Source organism: Grus americana, chromosome 6, assembly GCF_028858705.1.
Source record: "Grus americana isolate bGruAme1 chromosome 6, bGruAme1.mat, whole genome shotgun sequence".
In the NCBI taxonomy this organism is placed as follows: Eukaryota; Metazoa; Chordata; class Aves; order Gruiformes; family Gruidae; genus Grus; species Grus americana.
The window spans coordinates 14,306,871-14,325,777 of record NC_072857.1 but is presented as its reverse complement, the minus strand read 5'-3'; the positions used below and the strand labels follow the sequence as shown (position 1 = coordinate 14,325,777).

The 18,907-nt window shown below is 40.6% G+C and overlaps 1 protein-coding gene across 8 annotated transcripts in view; it reads left to right on the top strand.

Moving 5' to 3' along the window:
- EPB41L5 (erythrocyte membrane protein band 4.1 like 5) overlaps positions 1-18,907 on the top strand; it is a 59,624-nt gene that overhangs the window by 35,306 nt on the left and 5,411 nt on the right. For 5 of the 8 annotated variants that reach the window (XM_054830852.1, XM_054830854.1, XM_054830853.1 and 2 more), the window contains exons 17-25: positions 7,922-8,088; positions 8,623-8,717; positions 13,972-14,100; positions 14,518-14,579; positions 15,231-15,341; positions 15,906-15,999; positions 16,937-17,014; positions 17,830-17,871; positions 18,249-18,382. In XM_054830852.1, the coding sequence (XP_054686827.1) occupies positions 7,922-8,088; positions 8,623-8,717; positions 13,972-14,100; positions 14,518-14,579; positions 15,231-15,341; positions 15,906-15,999; positions 16,937-17,014; positions 17,830-17,871; positions 18,249-18,382 (912 nt within the window). Of the gene's footprint in view, positions 1-1,540; positions 2,298-7,921; positions 8,089-8,622; positions 8,718-13,971; positions 14,101-14,517; positions 14,580-15,230; positions 15,342-15,905; positions 16,000-16,936; positions 17,015-17,829; positions 17,872-18,248; positions 18,383-18,907 lie in introns of those variants that run through there. The other 3 variants (XM_054830858.1, XM_054830859.1, XM_054830857.1) reach the window with 2 other exon arrangements.

Sequence of the window (18,907 nt, the reverse complement as noted above, 5' to 3'; positions counted from 1 at the left end):
GAAGCTGTTTCTGTGCTGAGATAGGACAGGAGACAAAGGTTTAGTTAAGTTCTTCCTTACTGTGGAATAAGTGGGGGATTTTTTTTTTTTTTTTGCTTGCTAGTGGATGTAGCTTTCCTTTAACTGCTTAAATTGGAGAAATGGGAAAATAATATAACAAACTGTTGAGGACTGGAGCCTTCAGTATTCATGGATCACTTCCTCAACATGTCTCACAAAAACCAAAACTCTGAATTTACCCATGGGTGACCTTTATATAAATCCTCTCTCTTTTCTAAAGGAGGACTATCCCTGAGCATTAATCATTTACTGCTGTTGTGACTCCTGCATGCTTTTCTGCTTCCTTGCCGTAACGTGTGTGTGATCTTCCAATTCGTGCACTGGCTGCTTGGCTGTTCTGGCAGGGCTGGGAGCATTAAACCAGCTTTCTGGAACATGAGAAGGTGGAATTTGAGCTGGGGGCTGTCCAGGACCCCTCTAGATGAACAGTAACAATGTTTAGATTTGGGTCCAATTTTTTAAAGTTTTTTAAAATTCAGCTGTTCATTAAATCGCTGCTGCTTTGAAGATACGTGTGCCTAAAGCCTTACAGTTTTCTAACTAAGGGCTCCTGCATAAAAAATATTTTTTCAAAAACTGTTTAAAGTGAGAAGTGTTCTCCCCTGCTCCTCTTTCTTGCTTTTGGAGGACTTCATTCCAACTGCTGTATAGACTAGCCATAACTTTGCATGATGTTTCTCTGGTTTTGATATTAGGAATTCAAAATTTAAGATTTATGAACCATTATGCCTTCATATGCAAAATTAGAAAGCAAGGTCTTAGTTTGTAATGTGACCTTTTTTAAAATGGTTCTTTTTGCAACTAACTTTATGTTAATCAAGTATAGCTACAGTTGGCTTCTTCAGTAGTACTTAGTCCCTTAGTCAACTAAATTGTGAATGATTTGTGTGTGCTCTACTGTTTGCTTCTGCACAGTAATGCTCATTCTTCTGAGTTTCTATTTTCTTCTTTTTTTTTAACTTGCATCAGAATCTACATTTTCCAGTGACTTTGAAAACTGATATTGCTTAAAGATGCTTGTTTCAGGTGTACATTTAGACACTGCCACTCAAATCCTTTCAGCTTCCCGCAGATAAAATGCACTGTATACTTGGGAGGTCTCTTCCTCCATCACATTATTTTCTCCCATCTGTAAAACACACATGGTTCTTGCTCAGTTTTGTGAAGTGCTTTGAAATATGAAGTGCTTTTCATTTGCTAAGTGTAGACAATGTATACATGAGATTGCGGATGTCTGAAATGACAAGTTAAGCTAAAATGTGCGTGATACTGAGCAGCAAAAGGGGTTTATTTGACAGTGTCATCATGTACACGTATACTTGCATGACTCTTTCCTTCAGTATTTACCTTCCAGCTATGCCCTTTCTCCTTGCCTTTTCACATCAATCTTCTTGTCTTTGCCTTTGCTTTACTTTTCCACTCTCTTTCTCACCCGTACCTGTTTACTAATTGTGCCCCCTCCCGCTCCCCAATAATCCAGGCCCTTTGACGCTGCCGACCGTTGTCAACGTGGTGGAAGCCTGTGGGACGCGTGGGCCCCGCCGAGGACCCGCGCTGCGGATGGACAGTACACCGCTTTTGTCCATGAGCGCAATGTGAAGAATGCAGGAATGCATAGCGGTGCTGGCACCTATGCTGTCCAAACCACCATGACCAGTCTCTGAGACACGGGCCCTTCTGGAGCTTGAGACTGCTTTCTAGCAGAGGCTGGAATATTACATTTTGAGCTCTCTGAGATAAGGACAACGGACCCAAAACTGACTGTAGGCGGGGGGCGGGGGAAGCTTTTATTACAAAGGCTCTGTGTATCCTGCTGTTGGTATTTAGTCTTTAAAGAAAAAATAACATATAGACCAGAAGCCATCCATCGCTCTCACATTAAAAAGAGTATATATGTCCTTTTAATTGTGTTACGGTTTTCCCTAATGATTGTAAGATTTTTTTTTTTTTAGCTGGGCTTAACTTTGAGAGCCATGCAGGAAGTCACATTTGTTATAAAACTACACGTGCAACTAGCGGGTTATAATGTGGTTTCAAAAATCTTAGAGAGATAGAGGATGTAACTGCTCCTCCTTTTGAACCATGGTTATTTAAAAATATCTAAGATAGATGGTTGATCTGAAAACTAACCTTTTTTTTTTTTTTTTTTTAACAAGTCCTCTTCTGAAAATATTGTTTGGAAATGGAGTAGAATTATTTTAATTTTTTAAGAATAAAATTATCAGAATTCCTGAAAAGGCAAAGAGTAATTTTTTTTTTGCTTTCTAGAAAATTTTCTTTCTTTTTTGCTGCTGTGCTGCAGTTGAAATGAAACAGAAATATTTCCTGACAAATACCAGTCCTACCATATGATTCGTGAGGTTAATTGTTAAGTCAGAGGTTAAGACTCCAGCTTCATGGCTCATTGGTGTTCTCAGGGTCTTTAACAACGTGAAGAACTACCTTTACCCTTGAATGCACTGTGTTTTCCTGTGTTTTCTGAAGTTAGCTGCTTTTAAATTGCAATATTCTTTTTCTATTAAAAAAAAGGAAAAGTTGGGGTAAAGCACTTCTAAAATTCACTCATATTTGGATTTTAGGATAAAGAAAGTGTTTGAATTATTTTCAAATTGTTTGAATACATTTCAAATTTGCCCAGAAATACAAAAACATTGTTTTCACATATCCAGCCCCAAAGAACCAAGAAAGTAAGTCTCAGCCAGGACATAATTTAATACTGTCTGAGGTATTTTGGCCTCCTCACCCTTGCACCTGACAGGGGGAAGGAGATTGCTAATAAAATATGAATGTCTATTTTAGAACTCTGCTTAAAAAAAATAAAAGGATATGCAAGCTACAGAGCTATGGGATCTACAGTGGTGATTAGAGCAATCTGTTGTATTATTTTCAGTTTTAGCTTTTGCAAGGTGTGGATGTTGTAAACTTCTGGAGTGAAGCAAACCTATTTGTTTCTTTTATTATTTATAAAGTTGCATAAGAATATGCAAATGAAAACAGGTGTTTTAACTTTAGAATGTCATCTAATTTCTGTGTAGATGAGGGAGAAGTAGTTGCTAATTTGAGTGGAGGAATTTGGGATAGTTTTGTATTTAAAATGCAAGAATGTTGTTGCAATAACAAATCACTGTTTTAGGTTCAGGTGTACTTATGTAGTGGTCAGGCCATGGCACGTAGTGGCTGACTCCTCGGCTATCAGAGAAGTTTTGTGTAGCTGTCATAGAATTAAAGAATAGTTGAGGTTGCAAGAGGCCTCTGGAGATCGTGTAGTCCACCCCCATGCTGAAAGCAGGGTCGAGTAGAGCAGGGTGCTCAGGACCACGCCAACCAGGCTTTGACTGTCTCCAAGGACGGAGACTTCACATCTCTCTGAGCAACCTGTTCTGTTGTTTGACCAACCTCACAGCAAAAAGGGATTTTCTTCTTGTATTGAAGTGGAATCTCCTCTATTTCAGTTTGGGCCCATTGCCTGTGTCTCTGGGATCCCTTGAGAAGAGTCTGGCTGTTGTCTTTACTCCCCCCATCAGGTTTTTATACACATTGGTAAGATCCTCCTGAGCTCTCTTCTCCAGACTGAACAGTGCCAGCTCTTCAGCCTCTCCTATGTCTGATGCTCCAGACCCTTTATTGTCTTTGTGGCCCTTTGGGGCACTCCCTCAGGTATGTCCATGTCCTGGGGAGCCCGGGGCTGGGCACAGCACTCCAGGGGTGTCTCACCAGTGCTGAGTAGAGGGCTGGGTGTCCCAGCCCCTGCACTGTGCTGACTGTCACAGGCTGCCCTGGGATTAACTGCAACTTTGGTAATTGAAGCTGTGGCTAAAGTTTTCGTAATACATCTTTTGCATGACAGCAGAACTAGTTCAGAGTCAGGATAGGGGAAGCAACCCTGGTTGCCTGAAATCCATCTACCTTGAGAACTGTTTTTGTTTAGTATGGTATATTTGCCATGTGGCTTTGAATCTTGCATACATCCAGAGGGTTGTTTTTGCTCTGTGCTGGGCTTATTTTAGTGTAACTTGATTGACTTCGGGAGAATTATTATCCTGGCTTCCACTAGGGTAAGTGACAGCTCTCAATAGCAGACTGGGAAATTATACCACACTAGTACCAACAACACCGAGCTGCGTTTCCACAGGGACAGGTCACGTCCTCTAGGAATAGCATGGAGGAAACACATGGATGTCTTTCTAAATGGTATGGTGGTGACAGATCTTTGCTTAATATCCACAAAGGTTCTGCAGCCAACACCTTTTCCTAAGGGTGTTTCCTTTCCTTTCCTGTAGTTGTTGACTTGTGTATATTACGCTGTGTCAGTATTTGAAATTATCTTCAAACAAATGGGAGAAAGCAAAAGTCTTGGAATGTGGGACTCGGGCTGCTTGATTAAAAAACTGAATGCGCGTGGACAGTCTCCATTTGTAGGATCAGACATTCCCAGGATTTTTTCTTTTGCTTCCCTCACTTTAAAAGGAAAATAGAGTTCTTTTTTTTCTGAATATTTTGCATTTTTGTTATGAAAAAAAAATCTGAAAATATGACAGGCTTAAAATTACTACTCTTCTTACCTTCAGGTGCAACACTGAATGCCCCAAAATGAAACGGACAAAGAATTTCATACAGTTGTACTACCTTGCAGAGTCAGTCAGAGAAACTATTCAGTGTCACTACCTGTTTGAAAAAATAAATTAGCTCACGTGGTGCTCCATGCTGTTTCAAATTAGATTACTTGCAAAATAATTATCTCTCTTGCAGCTGACTTGGATAGTTACTCTATTTGCAGATTGTATTTCACAAACTAGAATTAAGTATTGTCTTACTTTTCAACTAGGAAAGCAAAAACTATCATATCCTTTGTAACTGACAGCTCAGTCATGTTATATGTGTTGTATGCTGTATGGTACATCGTAATATCTATATTTGGCAGGCAAAAAGAAGAAATAATGTAGTAGCTAACTCAACTGTGGGAGTTCGCTGAGCACGTAATGACTTCTGTGGGATTTATTAGGGGGCTGACAAACCTTTCAATGCACTAAAACCCTTTGATTATTCATGTATTTGTAATTATTTGTATGGCTTGGACTCCTGATATAATTTATCAGCTTTTTCCTCAGAATATTTCTTAAAATATGCTGATAGAAGTTGATTCTGGAGACATAAAGCCTGGCAGTTGCTACTATGCAAAGTTCAAGTATCCCTTTGCATGCAGGTAAATACAGGAGTGTGGAAAGCTAATGCCCCTTTCATTCTTGAGTACTGCACGCTGACTGCTGTGCAAGTCCTACTTTTCCTGGGAAGCCTTTTATTATTTCCCTTATGATTGGTGTGAGTTCACTGGTTTTTTGTAAGAGAAGTTAGAAATTCTGTGCAGTGATGAAAATAGTATCCTGTGCTTTTTAGTTCTGTAGTCTGGTCATTAATGAAACCTGTATGGTAGACTTCCCACTGATGCTCTGAAGTGGGTGAAGAATCTGGGTGGCCTCAAACAATTTGATGCCCTTTGGGGAACTCGTCTTTTCTGCCTGCACATTCCAGTGCCTGAGGGTCTCCGTAGTATGACTTTCCTCTTGTGACTGCCTATCGCAGGGTGGCTGAGTAGGTGTTTCACTGGGTCTGAAGGAAAAATGAGGTCAATTCCTACTTGAATGTTGGCTTAGGAGGCTTGAGTCTGCCTAAAATTGAGTTGGTTTCAGTGAGACCTCGCTGTGGTGCAGGGGTGAAGCTGCAGGGACTCACGCCGGTTGTCCTTGCTACCTCAGCCAGTCCTCTGTCCCCTGGCACAAATTGCAGTAAGGTTTTCTACAAACTTTCATCACCTTAATGTTAGTATGCTGCTTTTGGAGCAACACTAGACATTGAGTGTGCCATTTGACTATGGCACCAGATCTCAAGACTGCCCTTACCACTAGCGGGCAGGTTTTTGAATCAACTCTCTTGTCTGTCTAGTAAATATTACTGCAGTTGTCAAAGCGGGGGGAAGCTAGTGTAATTATCCTAGCAATTTTCTAATGGAGATAAATTTCATTTTTCACTCATTTTCTCTCTGCTGCGCTGCAATGCTGAGAAAGGCATTAGCAGATTACAGCACAAAGAAGTGTTACTGGTGCTCCACATCACCTCTTATGTGGAGTTCATAGGAGCTTATACCTAGTGCCTTCAACATGTCATGGCGTCAGCACCTCTCTGTGCTGCAGGCAAAATCTGAACTTCCTATACTGGTTGTTCTATACAACATGTGGGAGGCTATTTAGAGAAAACTGTCAGAAAATAGGAAGAAAAGTATTGGCTTCATGTGAAGATTGTAAAACATTCTCATGCATAGGCATCCTCTGATAGTAAGGTACAGGATTCAGTCTTGCTTTCTTTGTTGCCTTAACTGGAAGAGCATCTCTTCCTGCCTGTTACTTGTAATAAGTGAAATTCTCTGTATCCATCATCCCCCCTTTGCAAGACTACCTGCAGTGCGCCATTGCCCGTTAGTGGTGCACAGGGAGGCTGTATGGTAGATTGAGAAGTTTCCTTTTGTTTGCTTTGCTAGTAGCTTCTTGTTCCACTGCTTTAAGAGAATCAAGCAAGTGACCTCAGTTTGCCTCATGGCAATTAATTGTCTTAAGATGATTTGTACATTATTAGCACTAAAACGGTGATATCCTGTAATCTGTTTCAGAGGTATATATTTAACATTTGGGTGCTTGAACAGGAGGGAGGAGTTTTTTTCCTGGAGCCTCTGGTGACAACACAGGTTTCAGGGGCTGGAGGGAGGAGAAGCTGCTCTGAACTGTCAAGTAGAAAGCATCTCTGTCTGGCAGAAGGCTAGGTTCTGCTGTGGGGGGTAGTTGCTTGGTATCGTTGTTCTTGTATTTGGGACAGGGCTTTCAACAGTGATAGACTTCTCTTCTTAAACCAGTATTGCAACCAAACTGTACGTAAGTGTTATTGTTGCTTGAAATGGGCAGCAAAGTGCAGTTGTGTGCGCAGGTTCTGTGATTAACATCGTGTTCTGCTGCAGCTGTTCTCTCTGTATTCATTACAGTTTGCTGTTAGGATAGCTTTAGCTGTTCCTGAACTTTGAAGAGATGGATGAGATTCCTGACTGTTTGCACAACATAAGCATCATAATATAACTTTTGTTTTGGTAATTGTTTTTCTATTTTCATTGTAAATACAGATGGTTGGACAAAATAAGTAGGAGACATTTCCATTAGAAAGTGAAGACAGTGAAATAAGTGATCCTAACAGGGTACAGAGTACATGCTGTGGTTCACTTAAAATATTGTGACCACTGTTCATGTTTCTGCCCCCGTTAATAAAACTGAAAGTAGTTGTAGGTATGCCTAACCATAACACAGTGTCAGACTGACCTATGCAGTGCACCCTTCTGCCCTCTGTTCTGCTTACAGGCGTTGGGTGAAGTGCTGCACAAACAGCTTTTTGTGAACAGTATCAACTTCCCTTCCCCTAACTTTTATTTTTCTCGTGTAAAAATCCTAAAGTGTGCCTTAAGTTTGTTAGAAAAGAACCTGAAGATATTTATTCCAAAAAGTGTATTTAATGGATAAAAACTTCCGTCCTCCTCTCTTCACTTTTTCCACTGATGAAGGACCAGGCAATGCAGACCTGTTCTGTTATGAAGTCAGTTCTTCTACAGACATGAAATGTTCCTTTCTTTTTTTTTTTTTTAACTCACTGAAAGCCAATCTCTATTAGTTACCTGAAACAGTTTTTACTGAATGTGTCTAGTTACCAGAAGACAGCTTGAAAAAAAAAAAAACCTATTTTGTGTGTGTGTGTGTTATAGCTTTTTCTTGTTACAGAAAGAGTAGTAACATGATTTTGCATATCTCTGCCCATTTTTCTGCCTTTGCAGCATACCTCTTGTTGATTTGCTAGATAGCACGGAGTTGCCAGAAACTTGTGTCGATGATGCCATAGGCCGTCCAGTTGTTGGCTTGGCCACAGGAGATTCAGAAGAGGCTGTTAGTTGCCCTCATCCTGGCACAAAGGAAACTGCTGCTGAAAAAGCAGACTCTGATCGTAAGCAAACTTACAGATTTTTACCTATTATCATGTGTGGGGTCAAAGTTAACTGATTAGGTTGTTATGAGGTTGTTTCCTTACAAAAATCCAGAAATGTTTTAGAAAGCTCCCGTAGATTATATGCATAAGGACAGTTTTACCCACCACTGGGACAACAAAGTCGGTCAGCTCTCCCTGTTTAGAAGCAGCTTATATACAAGGATGGAGGTACAAAGGAAAAGTCACAGTTGTTTGTGGGATCTGACTTTAGTCACAAATACAGTGAAATGAAGTGCAACCATCTGAGCAACTAACTTTTCCTGCTTGCTCATTCACTGTGAGGACGGCTGGGTAAATGAACTTGCAGGAGTGTGGTGTGTTGTGATTAGATATGTACAGTCTGTAGGTTGAGCAAGTAGCTTCCCCCCCATCCCTGTGCTTTTTTTCACAACTTTAAAACCGTTTAATTTTTGTGCAGGAAGAATGCAAATTACAAAGTCAAATAACTCCACCGTGACATTAGCAAGGTGATATCTTTTCTGTCTTTTTCAGCGTTTGAAGACACATTCCTAAAACTGAAGCAGCTGGAGACAGAGCGCAGCAGCCCCATGCCAACTGAGCATCTCAATGTAAACATAAATGTACAGGTACTTGGGCTTCATTCCTCCTGGCAGGGTCCCTCAGTGTTGTTCAGATCATTCTGAAAAGTCTTCCGCTTACCTTGGTCCATTTGCAAGACTTTTAGGAATATGAGTGAGCAATATCAAAGGATAGTAAAGGAAATACAAATGCTTTGTTATGTATAAACCTGTGACAGGGCAGTGAGATAAAGGTGGGAGGCAGAGGTGCATACGCGTATACGCAGACTGCAGCCTGGTGACATTTTCTAAAATCAATGGGAGCAAAAGGCATAAACGCTTGAGATGTTCCTCAGTTGTCTTTATCTGCAGGTCACTAACTGTACAGTGTTGTATAGTTCACCCTCTTTTTTGAGGGGTTGAGCTGCTGGCCTCGTGTTTTTCAGTTGCCTTTGATAACCCTCCCAGAATGTTGTCTCAAAACAAAACATCCAAACAAGTTTGCTGCTGATCCATCCCTCCTGTTAAGTAACCAGTTTTCACCTGCTCTCTGAAGTAGGCATTAGTGCTGTGTGTGTTTACCTAGAGAGGAGTGATGTGGTTTGATTTAGTGCTCTCATAAATCTTTTTGAGCAAGTCAGGCTGCATTTCCATGGGAGCCAAAGTACAAGGAGCTTCAGTGCCCTGAACAGGGCGAGGGCTCTTTTCTCCCTCACTCTTCTTTGCTCTTTATTCCCCAGCTTCCCTCTCTCCTCTGACACCTCTGGGAATCATTGCACGTTTTGGTGAACCAGTGTAGCCTGCAAAATGACAATTTTTTTTGCCTTTTTTGTTTTGAACTTTTTGTTAAGGTTTTTTTGTTTGTTTTTTGGTTTGTTAAGTTGTTAAATAGTGAGTTAAATGGGCTTATGGAAGGGGTCAAAGAAATGCTAGAGCCATAGTGAAACTAAGTAGTGTTGCTAGAAGGGATGGAGGGGACAGGATCTTCTCTTGGGACAGGATCTTCTCTTGTAACAGCAGTGAACTTTCATAGATTCACCAGGTATCAGACAACTGCACCCATGCAGGATATTCTTTTTTTTTAATGAGCTTTAAATAATTTAGAATTTAGATTTCCCTCCAGGTTTGCCCGTAAATAATTCATATGTTCAGAAAGAAAAAAAGGAAGGGGAAAAAAAAAGACAACTTACTCCACTTCCTTGTGTTAAAGCTTTAGGTGCTTGATTGCATTTTGAACAAGCAGAGAGCATAAAACACCTGGCAGTGTTCTCTCTCGGTACTACCTTCCCTTGCTGGGAAGGATTTACCTAACTTTTGGTGAAGCAGCTGTGATTTTTCTTGCTCCCTCAATAGTAAAATGAACCAGGTGCCAAGATAGGTGTTTAGCAGTATGTGTTTTGGGCTCAGGCCGTTCCTGAGCGTTTGTTCCCCCTCTCTGTGTGAGAGAAGGCTGCTGCTTGGTGCTGCTGGCTGGTTTACTCATGTCCCCTTTAAGGCCTGTTGTCAGGGATGCCTTGTGCACCTCTCTGCTTGGTGAGTGCATTACAAAGATTACCAGGTCGCTAAGAAGATTAGTCAGTAGCCTCTAGGTCCTGCTATGTCGAAACACTTCCTCCCCATAAACTAAAGCAAATGAGCACAGCTTATTTCAGAATATTTTTGCCTGTTGAACTCCATTTTAGTTCAGACGGAGAGGGGAAAAAACATTTAATTGGTTAAATGGAGAGAACGGAGCAAAAGTGTCTTAGCGGTTTTTAAATCATGGCTGATATAATCTAAGCAAGCTAAGATTCCTGTAACGGGCTAATCTAACAAACAGCCGCCAATACAGTACAGTCACCGTTATCCAGCTGCTGTCATGTGAGGTGCCAAGTAACTTTGGATATTAGAGGTTACAGATGCTGGGGTGATAGTAACCTGATTAGAGAGCAAGAACATTTGCATAACGGAGAAATACATGATGTATGGATCAACAGTGTGCCAAGATCAATTCTTTCTTCGGGTAAAAGACTTCAGCTTTCAAGAAGTGCAAATTGTATCATGAAAACATAAGAGTAGATCATCAGTGGTTTTGCTTGGGTAGAAAAGATTGAATAAATCTTTTCAGCCTATGATGTAGTTTACCAAGAGATCACTTGAGAGTGTTTGTTTAAAAAGGTAGGCAAAGATTAGACGCTGTCTCTGTATACTTTAAATTCTTTATGCTTCACATTGCAAAGACATGCAGGTTACAGTAGCACCAAATGAGCACCCTCAGTTGTGATTAGAGATGAAAGTTAATGGTTTGGAAATGAGTCCTGAAGAGAGTGACCTGAGAATAACTATTAAAAGCACTTTGTTTCCTGCTTTTGAAGGCTGCTTTAGAAAAGAGATAAATTTCCATTTCTGATGTTTGTCACAAAATGTACCTGTTGGCTTTCCTCCTGCACCTACTTCTGCTCTTAATTTACTCATAAAAGAGGTGTTTATGGCATCTTCTTCTGACTGAACTGAATGGTACTGCAGTATATCCATTAAAACCTTGCAGTGAGCTTGGATCCTGCAGCTTTCTGTTACTTAAGATGAATGCAGTGTTAGTGTTCTCTCTGAAAGTGTGTGATCACAAATTTCAGCATGTCTCATCTCCTCCCTGAAGTTTTACCACTGCATAAGATACCTACCTATGTAGAAACAGTTACAACACATGAAAGGTTTGGTAAAATGCATCGGGGGAAAGCATTAGCAGAGCTGCATCCTAAACTAAGTGACACTGTCAAATGCCACTGAACTGTTCACTTCAGCTTTGTTAATTTAAAAATCTTTAACTGTTTTCTGTCAGGGTCAGAAATGGCCTGCGAGCGTCAGCTTTACGTAATTGTACACTTGCAATCAATCAATCTTGATTGATTTCTTTGATAGGGAAATATTTATCTAGCTGTGTTCTTTTAGAGAAAAAGAGGAATCTTTCTAGAGTAAGAACTGGGAAGGGGGCAATGAATGGCTTCATTCTTCACTGCTGCTCCCTGCCAAAATCTGTTTGGATGGAAGAATGCAACTTTGTCCTTTCCCAGCTCTCACTAGCGCAGTGACCAGATCCGACAAAAGAGAGCAAATAGCTCTTAAATACACCGACGTCTCACTTTCATCAGCTTCTGATGTGAAATGAACAATAAAAAGTTCACCCTGTTCCCGGTGTTTGAAGTCTGCTCCAGTGTCAGAAATGCAAGGACGTGAGGGTTTTCTTTCTCTGAATTTGTTGTGATCTGTAAACACGTGGAAGTTGCTCCAAAACGTGCCTGTATTAGGCTCCATCTCTCTGCACAGAGTGATTTTCAGTGGCACCAGGAACACTGCTCAAAAGCACAAAGGTTTGGGATTGCACACCCTGCTGCTGCCTTTAATCTTTCCTTTCCTTTACATTGCGGCTTTGCTCCGTATTTTGATTGAAGAATAAAGTACAAATATAGTTTGCTAGTACATGGAAACAATAAAAATTCCGAATGAGCTAGAATATTGACAAATCCAGCAGCTGTACTGTTTTATGTGAACAACTAAATGTCTTGTAAATTAGACATCTTGAGGCATTACCAGGTGCCAAATGCTTTCCCCTCCAGCTACATACTCTTTCCATTAAAAAAACCCAGTAAAACACCAATGCTTTTTTCAAGCACAAAATAGAAAGGATTGAGAAAAATGTATCTTTAATATTGATGGGAATATTTCCTTGCTGGTATCGTAGTTACACTGGATTACATTAAAATATTACTTTGTGGTACAAAATGTTTCAAAAGCTGGGAATCTAATTGCTAATAGACTAGAGTGACCTAATTAAACGGGTCGTTCAGGTGAAGGAAGCTGAGAGGAAGTTAAACCACAAAATGCTTAAAGCACCAGTGTGCTGATGTGCTCTCTTTAAATAATCAAATTTACTATATTGCTAGTACTGGAATAATGCATTAGAAATTCTGTGCAGGTACTGTTATATACAGCATCTGGTCCAGTGAGGTCCAGTGTAGGATTTAAGGATTATCGCAGTTGGGTGCTGTGACTGTACAAATAACAACAATAATTCAGTTTTAACTGTTCCAGACTTGGCAATTCCAGCAGCTTCTCTAAAATAAAAACACTCAAATGTTTAATAATGAATTGTTTTGTTAGTCTTCATGAATTATGTGGAGGTGCATCTCTTAATATCTGCCAACAGTAGTTGTAACACTGGATGTTGTTCCTCATACCTTTTTATGTTGACAGTGATCCTTGAAGATTTTGTGTATGTCTGTATTCAGTGCTGACTGAGGTCAAAATTGTAAAACAGTTTCTCCTTTAAATAGTCTCGTAAGTTCCTATTTGGATGCCCCAAAAGGTGATTTAGAGGGAGACAAGAAGAGGAAATGTTTTTTCCCCTCTCTAAAGACCGAATACCTAGAAGCTCTCACTAGCGTTTCCAGTGAATGAAAAAAGCTAAAAGTGGATCAAGAGCAATGTGGACGGCAGGTTTCACCTCTCTTTAACTCCTCTCCCCTGCGATGGGCTTTATTCCTTCTGGAGGTGCTGCAGTTGGTGCAAGTAGGCGTGCAGCAGGGTTGTGCCGCCTGCCTCCAGGAGAGAGCCAGCCGTAGCCAGCCACGGCGGCATATGGCGAGGAAAGCAGGACTCTGTCTCCCCCTGCTGAGTCGTACCCTGAGAAGAAAGGTCGCAATGTTTTGTTTCCACTCAGTTAATTAACTTCTGTCACTAGTCACATAGCAATTAGTAGATTGAATGCTTAATTAACATTTTATAATTAAGAAATGCCGTTCACATAATGAAATATACTGTAGTGAAAGGTATCTCATTTTTAATTGTCTTCATTATGTATCTGGCTGCCAGTTTGCTCTGATATAATCAGTGATGGGAGAGGTAGCTAACAGCACACTGAACTGTTGTACTAATTTATAAGTGGATTTTAAGGTGAAAATCTTGCCAACTTGCATTTGAGAGTAAATTACCAACTTCTAGTTAGGCTATACTGATATGATATAATCTGATAGCTGCTGTATTGGTTTCCTATCAGTAAAGTGGTCTGCAAATTTAGGGACAATTGCTGTTCAGTTCTCGCACACTGTATTTTTAGCACAGCACTTTGCATCTCCATTTTTAAGCATTGTGCTTTTTTTACTTTATGTTTTGCTGTGACTTTACTACTGAGTTCCAAAATAAAGGAAAAAATGCTTTTTCATTTCAGTATAAATCTGCTGACTTTTCCTCTCACTCAGAGACTTGTTATTATTTAGAAATGTTAATAAACTTCAGCCCAGAGTTTTCCATGTGGGAACTGCTTCTAATAAAGATTTGTCTTGTCCAGGATGAAGTGGTAAAGTTGACAGATAAATGTCTTAACAATGCAATTGAGACCCCAGTTGCCGCAGCAACGTGGCTTCCAGCAGATATCAAAAGCAATATCCTGAAGGCCCAGGCAGAAGCAGGGCACAAGGTAAATACTCAACTGATAAGGACTGTAATGTTCTCAAATGTTTTATTTCTCTTCAACTGCCCGGTGTTGGAGAAGGTGCCATGCAGATAAGGGTGCTGCAGGAACCAAAGTCCAAGGTAGAGATAGAAAGCCTTTCAGCCGTTCTTCACAATACGTGATTCTGTGACTTAAGACTATGTTTCTAGCATGTTCTAGTAAATTCTGTAGCAAATAATGGTATTTTATTTGGCTACGTTGGTGAATTATTTTTACATCTGCACTGAAGTTTTCACGTAAAATTTAAGTCCCTGAGCAGCAGATGAACAGCACACTTTCGTGCTGGGAGGGAGGCACTCAGCTGTTCTGTGAATCTCAGAACTGACACAAGATGTAAACAGGTAACAGAAATTTATATCTTTGTACATTTTTTCCTCTCAGGTCATAAGAGAAGACAGCCTGACAGGTGTCAAGAATTCCAATATTCAGGATGCTGCTACCAGGTACTGAATAGTTTTGGAACACGTGATCTAGTTACCAAGTGCAGCACTGAGAACCTGCATTCATTGTGGTCTTTCAGCGGCTCAGTGATCACTGCATTTTACCTTGTCGTAGCGTAGTTTGACCTGGTGAGTGTGAAGCGGTTTTAAAAGGAGACCAGCAAGCACTATAGTTGCTGAGTTTTATTATTGACAAGGTAATCCAGATACTCTTAATTCTCCCATACTTTAATTTGAGAAACATTGTTCCAACAGCAGCTTCAATCACTACAGTTATTTCTGAGCCATGAACAACTTCAGTGTGGGGAGAGGGGGTGGGTCTGTTTACAGTACCTGTTTTCTACTGGAGAAAAAAAATTGTGTACAAAAACCTGACACTGACAGTTGATTTCCTGGCAATTACAAAATATCAAATGATTGCTAGTTCCAGTGGGATTTCAGGCACTGAAAAAGCTAAAGGGTTACAACTTGTAATTTCTTGACCATTTATGAAGATGAGCGTGTGTCAGACCTCAAAGAGCACATGGGGATATTGAATAAAATGTATGTCTAATGATCTCAAAAATATGGTGTAACAAGTGGTTGATGAAGAGCTTTCCATGGAAGGTTGTACCTGGTTTTTGATTTGTTTTGGTGTTTGTTGTTTTGTGCCAGGAACATTCTCCTGTCAGGCAAAACACAGAGTAGTCCCCCAGCAACCAGTCCAGTATTTCAAGACCCAAGAGAGCTCCTGAAAGTAATCCCTGCCTCAAACACCTTTGTTCCGTAAGTGACTCAGGAGAAATGTGTTTCTGGGGTAAGGGAACCACGTGGAGATTATCATGAAAAGATGATGATGAAAGGTCTGAAAAGAAGAGGGACAGTTGCTGAGCAGTTAGGCTACCTGTAAGCAGGTTTACCGACGCATCTTTAATTACTGTTGCAACAGTTAATTGGTGTAGGCCAGGCCTCAGGGTGAGTATCCTAGCAAGCAGTAAGTGAATCTCATCTTCTGAAAGGACTGAAATATCTGATGTCCTGCTGCCCCTGGCTCTAAAGAGGAAGGTAAGAGAATGGCGAGGAAGGCTTCAGGCGAATTAGAAACAAGGACTGAAGAAGCTCCTTTGAGATTGAAGACATTGATACTGTTGGGTCTGTACACAGCTGTGAGAGCGCGCAGTAATCTGCAGAGATAGTTGGAAGGCATTTACTTCAACATACTCTCAAACATCAGTCTTTTGTCTGCCTCACAGGGAACTGGAGTCGAGTTTTTGGGTTGAGCTATTGGGGACGCAGCACTGTTTCATACTATTCAGGCAGTGAGCTGATGAGAATGTTTTCTCCTTTCAGTAGTGCGTTAAATGAGGACAACACTGCCTCTAACGATGAGGACCTGCTGATTCCAGTTAATCTGGCTCCAGCTGAGGAGGCTGCTGTTTCAAAGGTATCACCACCTGCCAGCCTGGAAGGTTTCTGTGTGTCACGTTCTGAGCTACTGCTGCCTCCAGGCAAGCGCAGTAGCCCCTGCTGCGTGCCTCTCATAACTCAGTGAATACCAGTCCTTGGTGAATGCCAGGAGTGCTCTCAGGAGCACACGGGGACACTGTACAGATCTCTCCAAAGGCTATTTCTGAGTGTCCTTTCGGGTTCTTTGCCCAACACTTATTTTTCAAAACTAATTGTTTTCCTCATGCTGGTGGGGAACCCTTTACATCCCAATGATTTGATGCTCCAGGAAAGAGACTGCGGGAATGAAATTCTGACATAGGCAATTCCTATTAAAATAACCACAGAGGGAAAAGTTTAAATTGAAATGTTTAATTGTTGTATTCTGGTTACCTTAAGGATAAGGTAGTTTTTAACTGGACTCCATGAAATGCATGTAGTAATTCAGGGGTCAACTTTCCTTTGTCCCCCTTCAAAAAGGGAGACCAATGTTGGACTCTGCTGTTATTTTAGCAGACTGAGGGGTTATTCTGGATGACTAAAGCAACATGCCCTTTGGCTGTTGTCCCTCTAATCCAGTATTATGTAGTTGATCCCACCGAATAATTAACAATTTTGTCTTCTGAGTTCAAATACTCAGCTCACAGACCTCGCTGACCTTCTTGTCAAATGGCGCAGTACCCCATCTTTGCATAGGAGAATGGGACGGTTTCACAGCTTACATGGCAACGACATTGTTTCCAGCATGTTGATGAGAAAAAGTGAAATTAAAAGGCTATTCAAAATAGATCTTATGGAAAGATTTGAGAAAACAGGTCTGATAAATGGCGGTGTTCATTAACAGCACTGGTGTATAACTCAGGAAGTCACTAGAGATTCAGCAGATCTATCTGTTTACTACTGGGAATTCAATTCAAAACTGATTTATTCCTTAGAGCACTCCAGATGACCAGGACGTTTCCTTAACATCACTGACAGAGAATCTGATTGACTTTACAGAAGCCACACCTCGGGTAAATGTATTTCAAAACCAAACTTCTTCCTTCACACGTACAATGGTTTTTACCCATAGACTCTCCTCTGGTTTTAGTACCTGTCCACCAGGCTTGGATCTGCTGCAGTAGGGCAAAGTGGTGATTGACCTGGATCGCGGCATACGTGCCCCCCTGCTTGTAGGGTTGTAGACCCCCAGCTTTGTAACAGAGGTGAAGGAACCCAAAGAGTTAACTTGTAGCTGTGCCACAAGAGCCCAAAATCTTATTTTAGTACAGCCTGCTTCTCAGGCTTTCGGGTCTATGTAATACTTCAGAAATTATATGTAAATAAATGTGTATACACACATAGACATATATGTGTGTGTATAAAATAACTTGAAAAATAAACTTTTAATACAAATCAACTCTTCTATATAGATAAAAAAACCTCTTATAATCTGTGCTGGTGAAAAAGGAGTTACACTATGTGCACCAAAATAAAGGGGAAGGAGTAGGACCTTTAACCTGTTCACAGAAGTGTACTCTTGGTTGACTTTGTCCACAAAGCAGAAAAAAATAACGGGTTCAGTTGCCTTTTGGAAGGGAGCGCTATGCTGAAACTGTTACCAGTGAGTGTCTGTGAGTGAGCAGGTACTAGCTGTGTGGGTTCCACTTACCCTTTGTATGAAGTCACATCATCTGTAGCTAATCACTAGCATGGTTCAAAGACTAGCGATGGACAAATAACCAAGATCATTTGGGGAGACAGTGTTGTTTTGGGAGACAATGTTGTTTTGAGAATGTTCTTAGCCACTTCCAACCTTTTCTAATGAGCATTTGTTTGCTTTTTGTAGGTGTCTTCCCAGCCCACGATAACACCGAGGTGGATAGTGCCAGTGAGTTATTTGACCGTTCCTAAACAACAACAAAAAAGCTTTTGTCATAATTACAAAACAGAAGCTCAAGTAAAATAGTAAAATATAATAATTTGAAAGCCCATAAAATAACGTACCAGACCAAAACTAAAGCAAACTAATTCAGCTGGAGTAAATCAAACAACATACACATCCTGTTAATATTTAAACTTCATTTTTGCCATGTTACATTGCAGGTGAATGCCATAAAGTTTCAGAACTTGCATTTAGTGAAGCCCACCTTGGAACTTGATGAATCTTAGTTTCTACTGTAACAAACAAACCACATTGAAAAAATTAGCTTGTCTTGTCCTGGCAGGTTTTTATTTTAGTTTCCTATTTCATTCTCCCCAATTCAGACTGGACTGATTTCCAACGGGCCTTTGGGAAATGATGTTGCCTTAGCTATGAGGGCAGTGAGAGGCAGCACGGAGACTCTGTTGTCGTCGACTGGATTGCCACCATCCCAGCAGACATCCAAAGTCCTTGCAAAGTAAGGTCTCCTCAGCACTTGCTTCAGAAGTGTATATAGGGTGGAAAGGAAGTGTGTGCTCTTACTACTTCCACTTAATAGTTATAGTGGTCTTGTTTTGATATGCTTATAAACTATTGATCTGTCTCACTTTACAGCATTCGAAATCTTATAAATAAATAGATGATGCATGTATATTTTTATGTAATGCTGACGGGTTAAGAAAAGGGTTTTTTTAATTCAAGTAAGTAAAGGAACAAAGCGTACAAACTTAGCTGGAGTTGGAGGTAAACCTGGTCGTTACAAGTGCTATACAATGCATTAATTCTTATCATTTCACTCCAGTTTCTTTCCTTATCTGCTAACACCTCTTAGTACTGGGCTAAAATTGTGATACAGATTAATTTTCTGAGAAATCTCTTTACCATATTTCAATGCCTGTCAGAGGGTTGGGAAGGGGGGTGGAATGTCCCCCCATTATTTCAGAGCCGGAAGGAAGTCAGAGAACAATCTGTAGAAAGTTTTCCCCTTTCTATTGCATTCTGC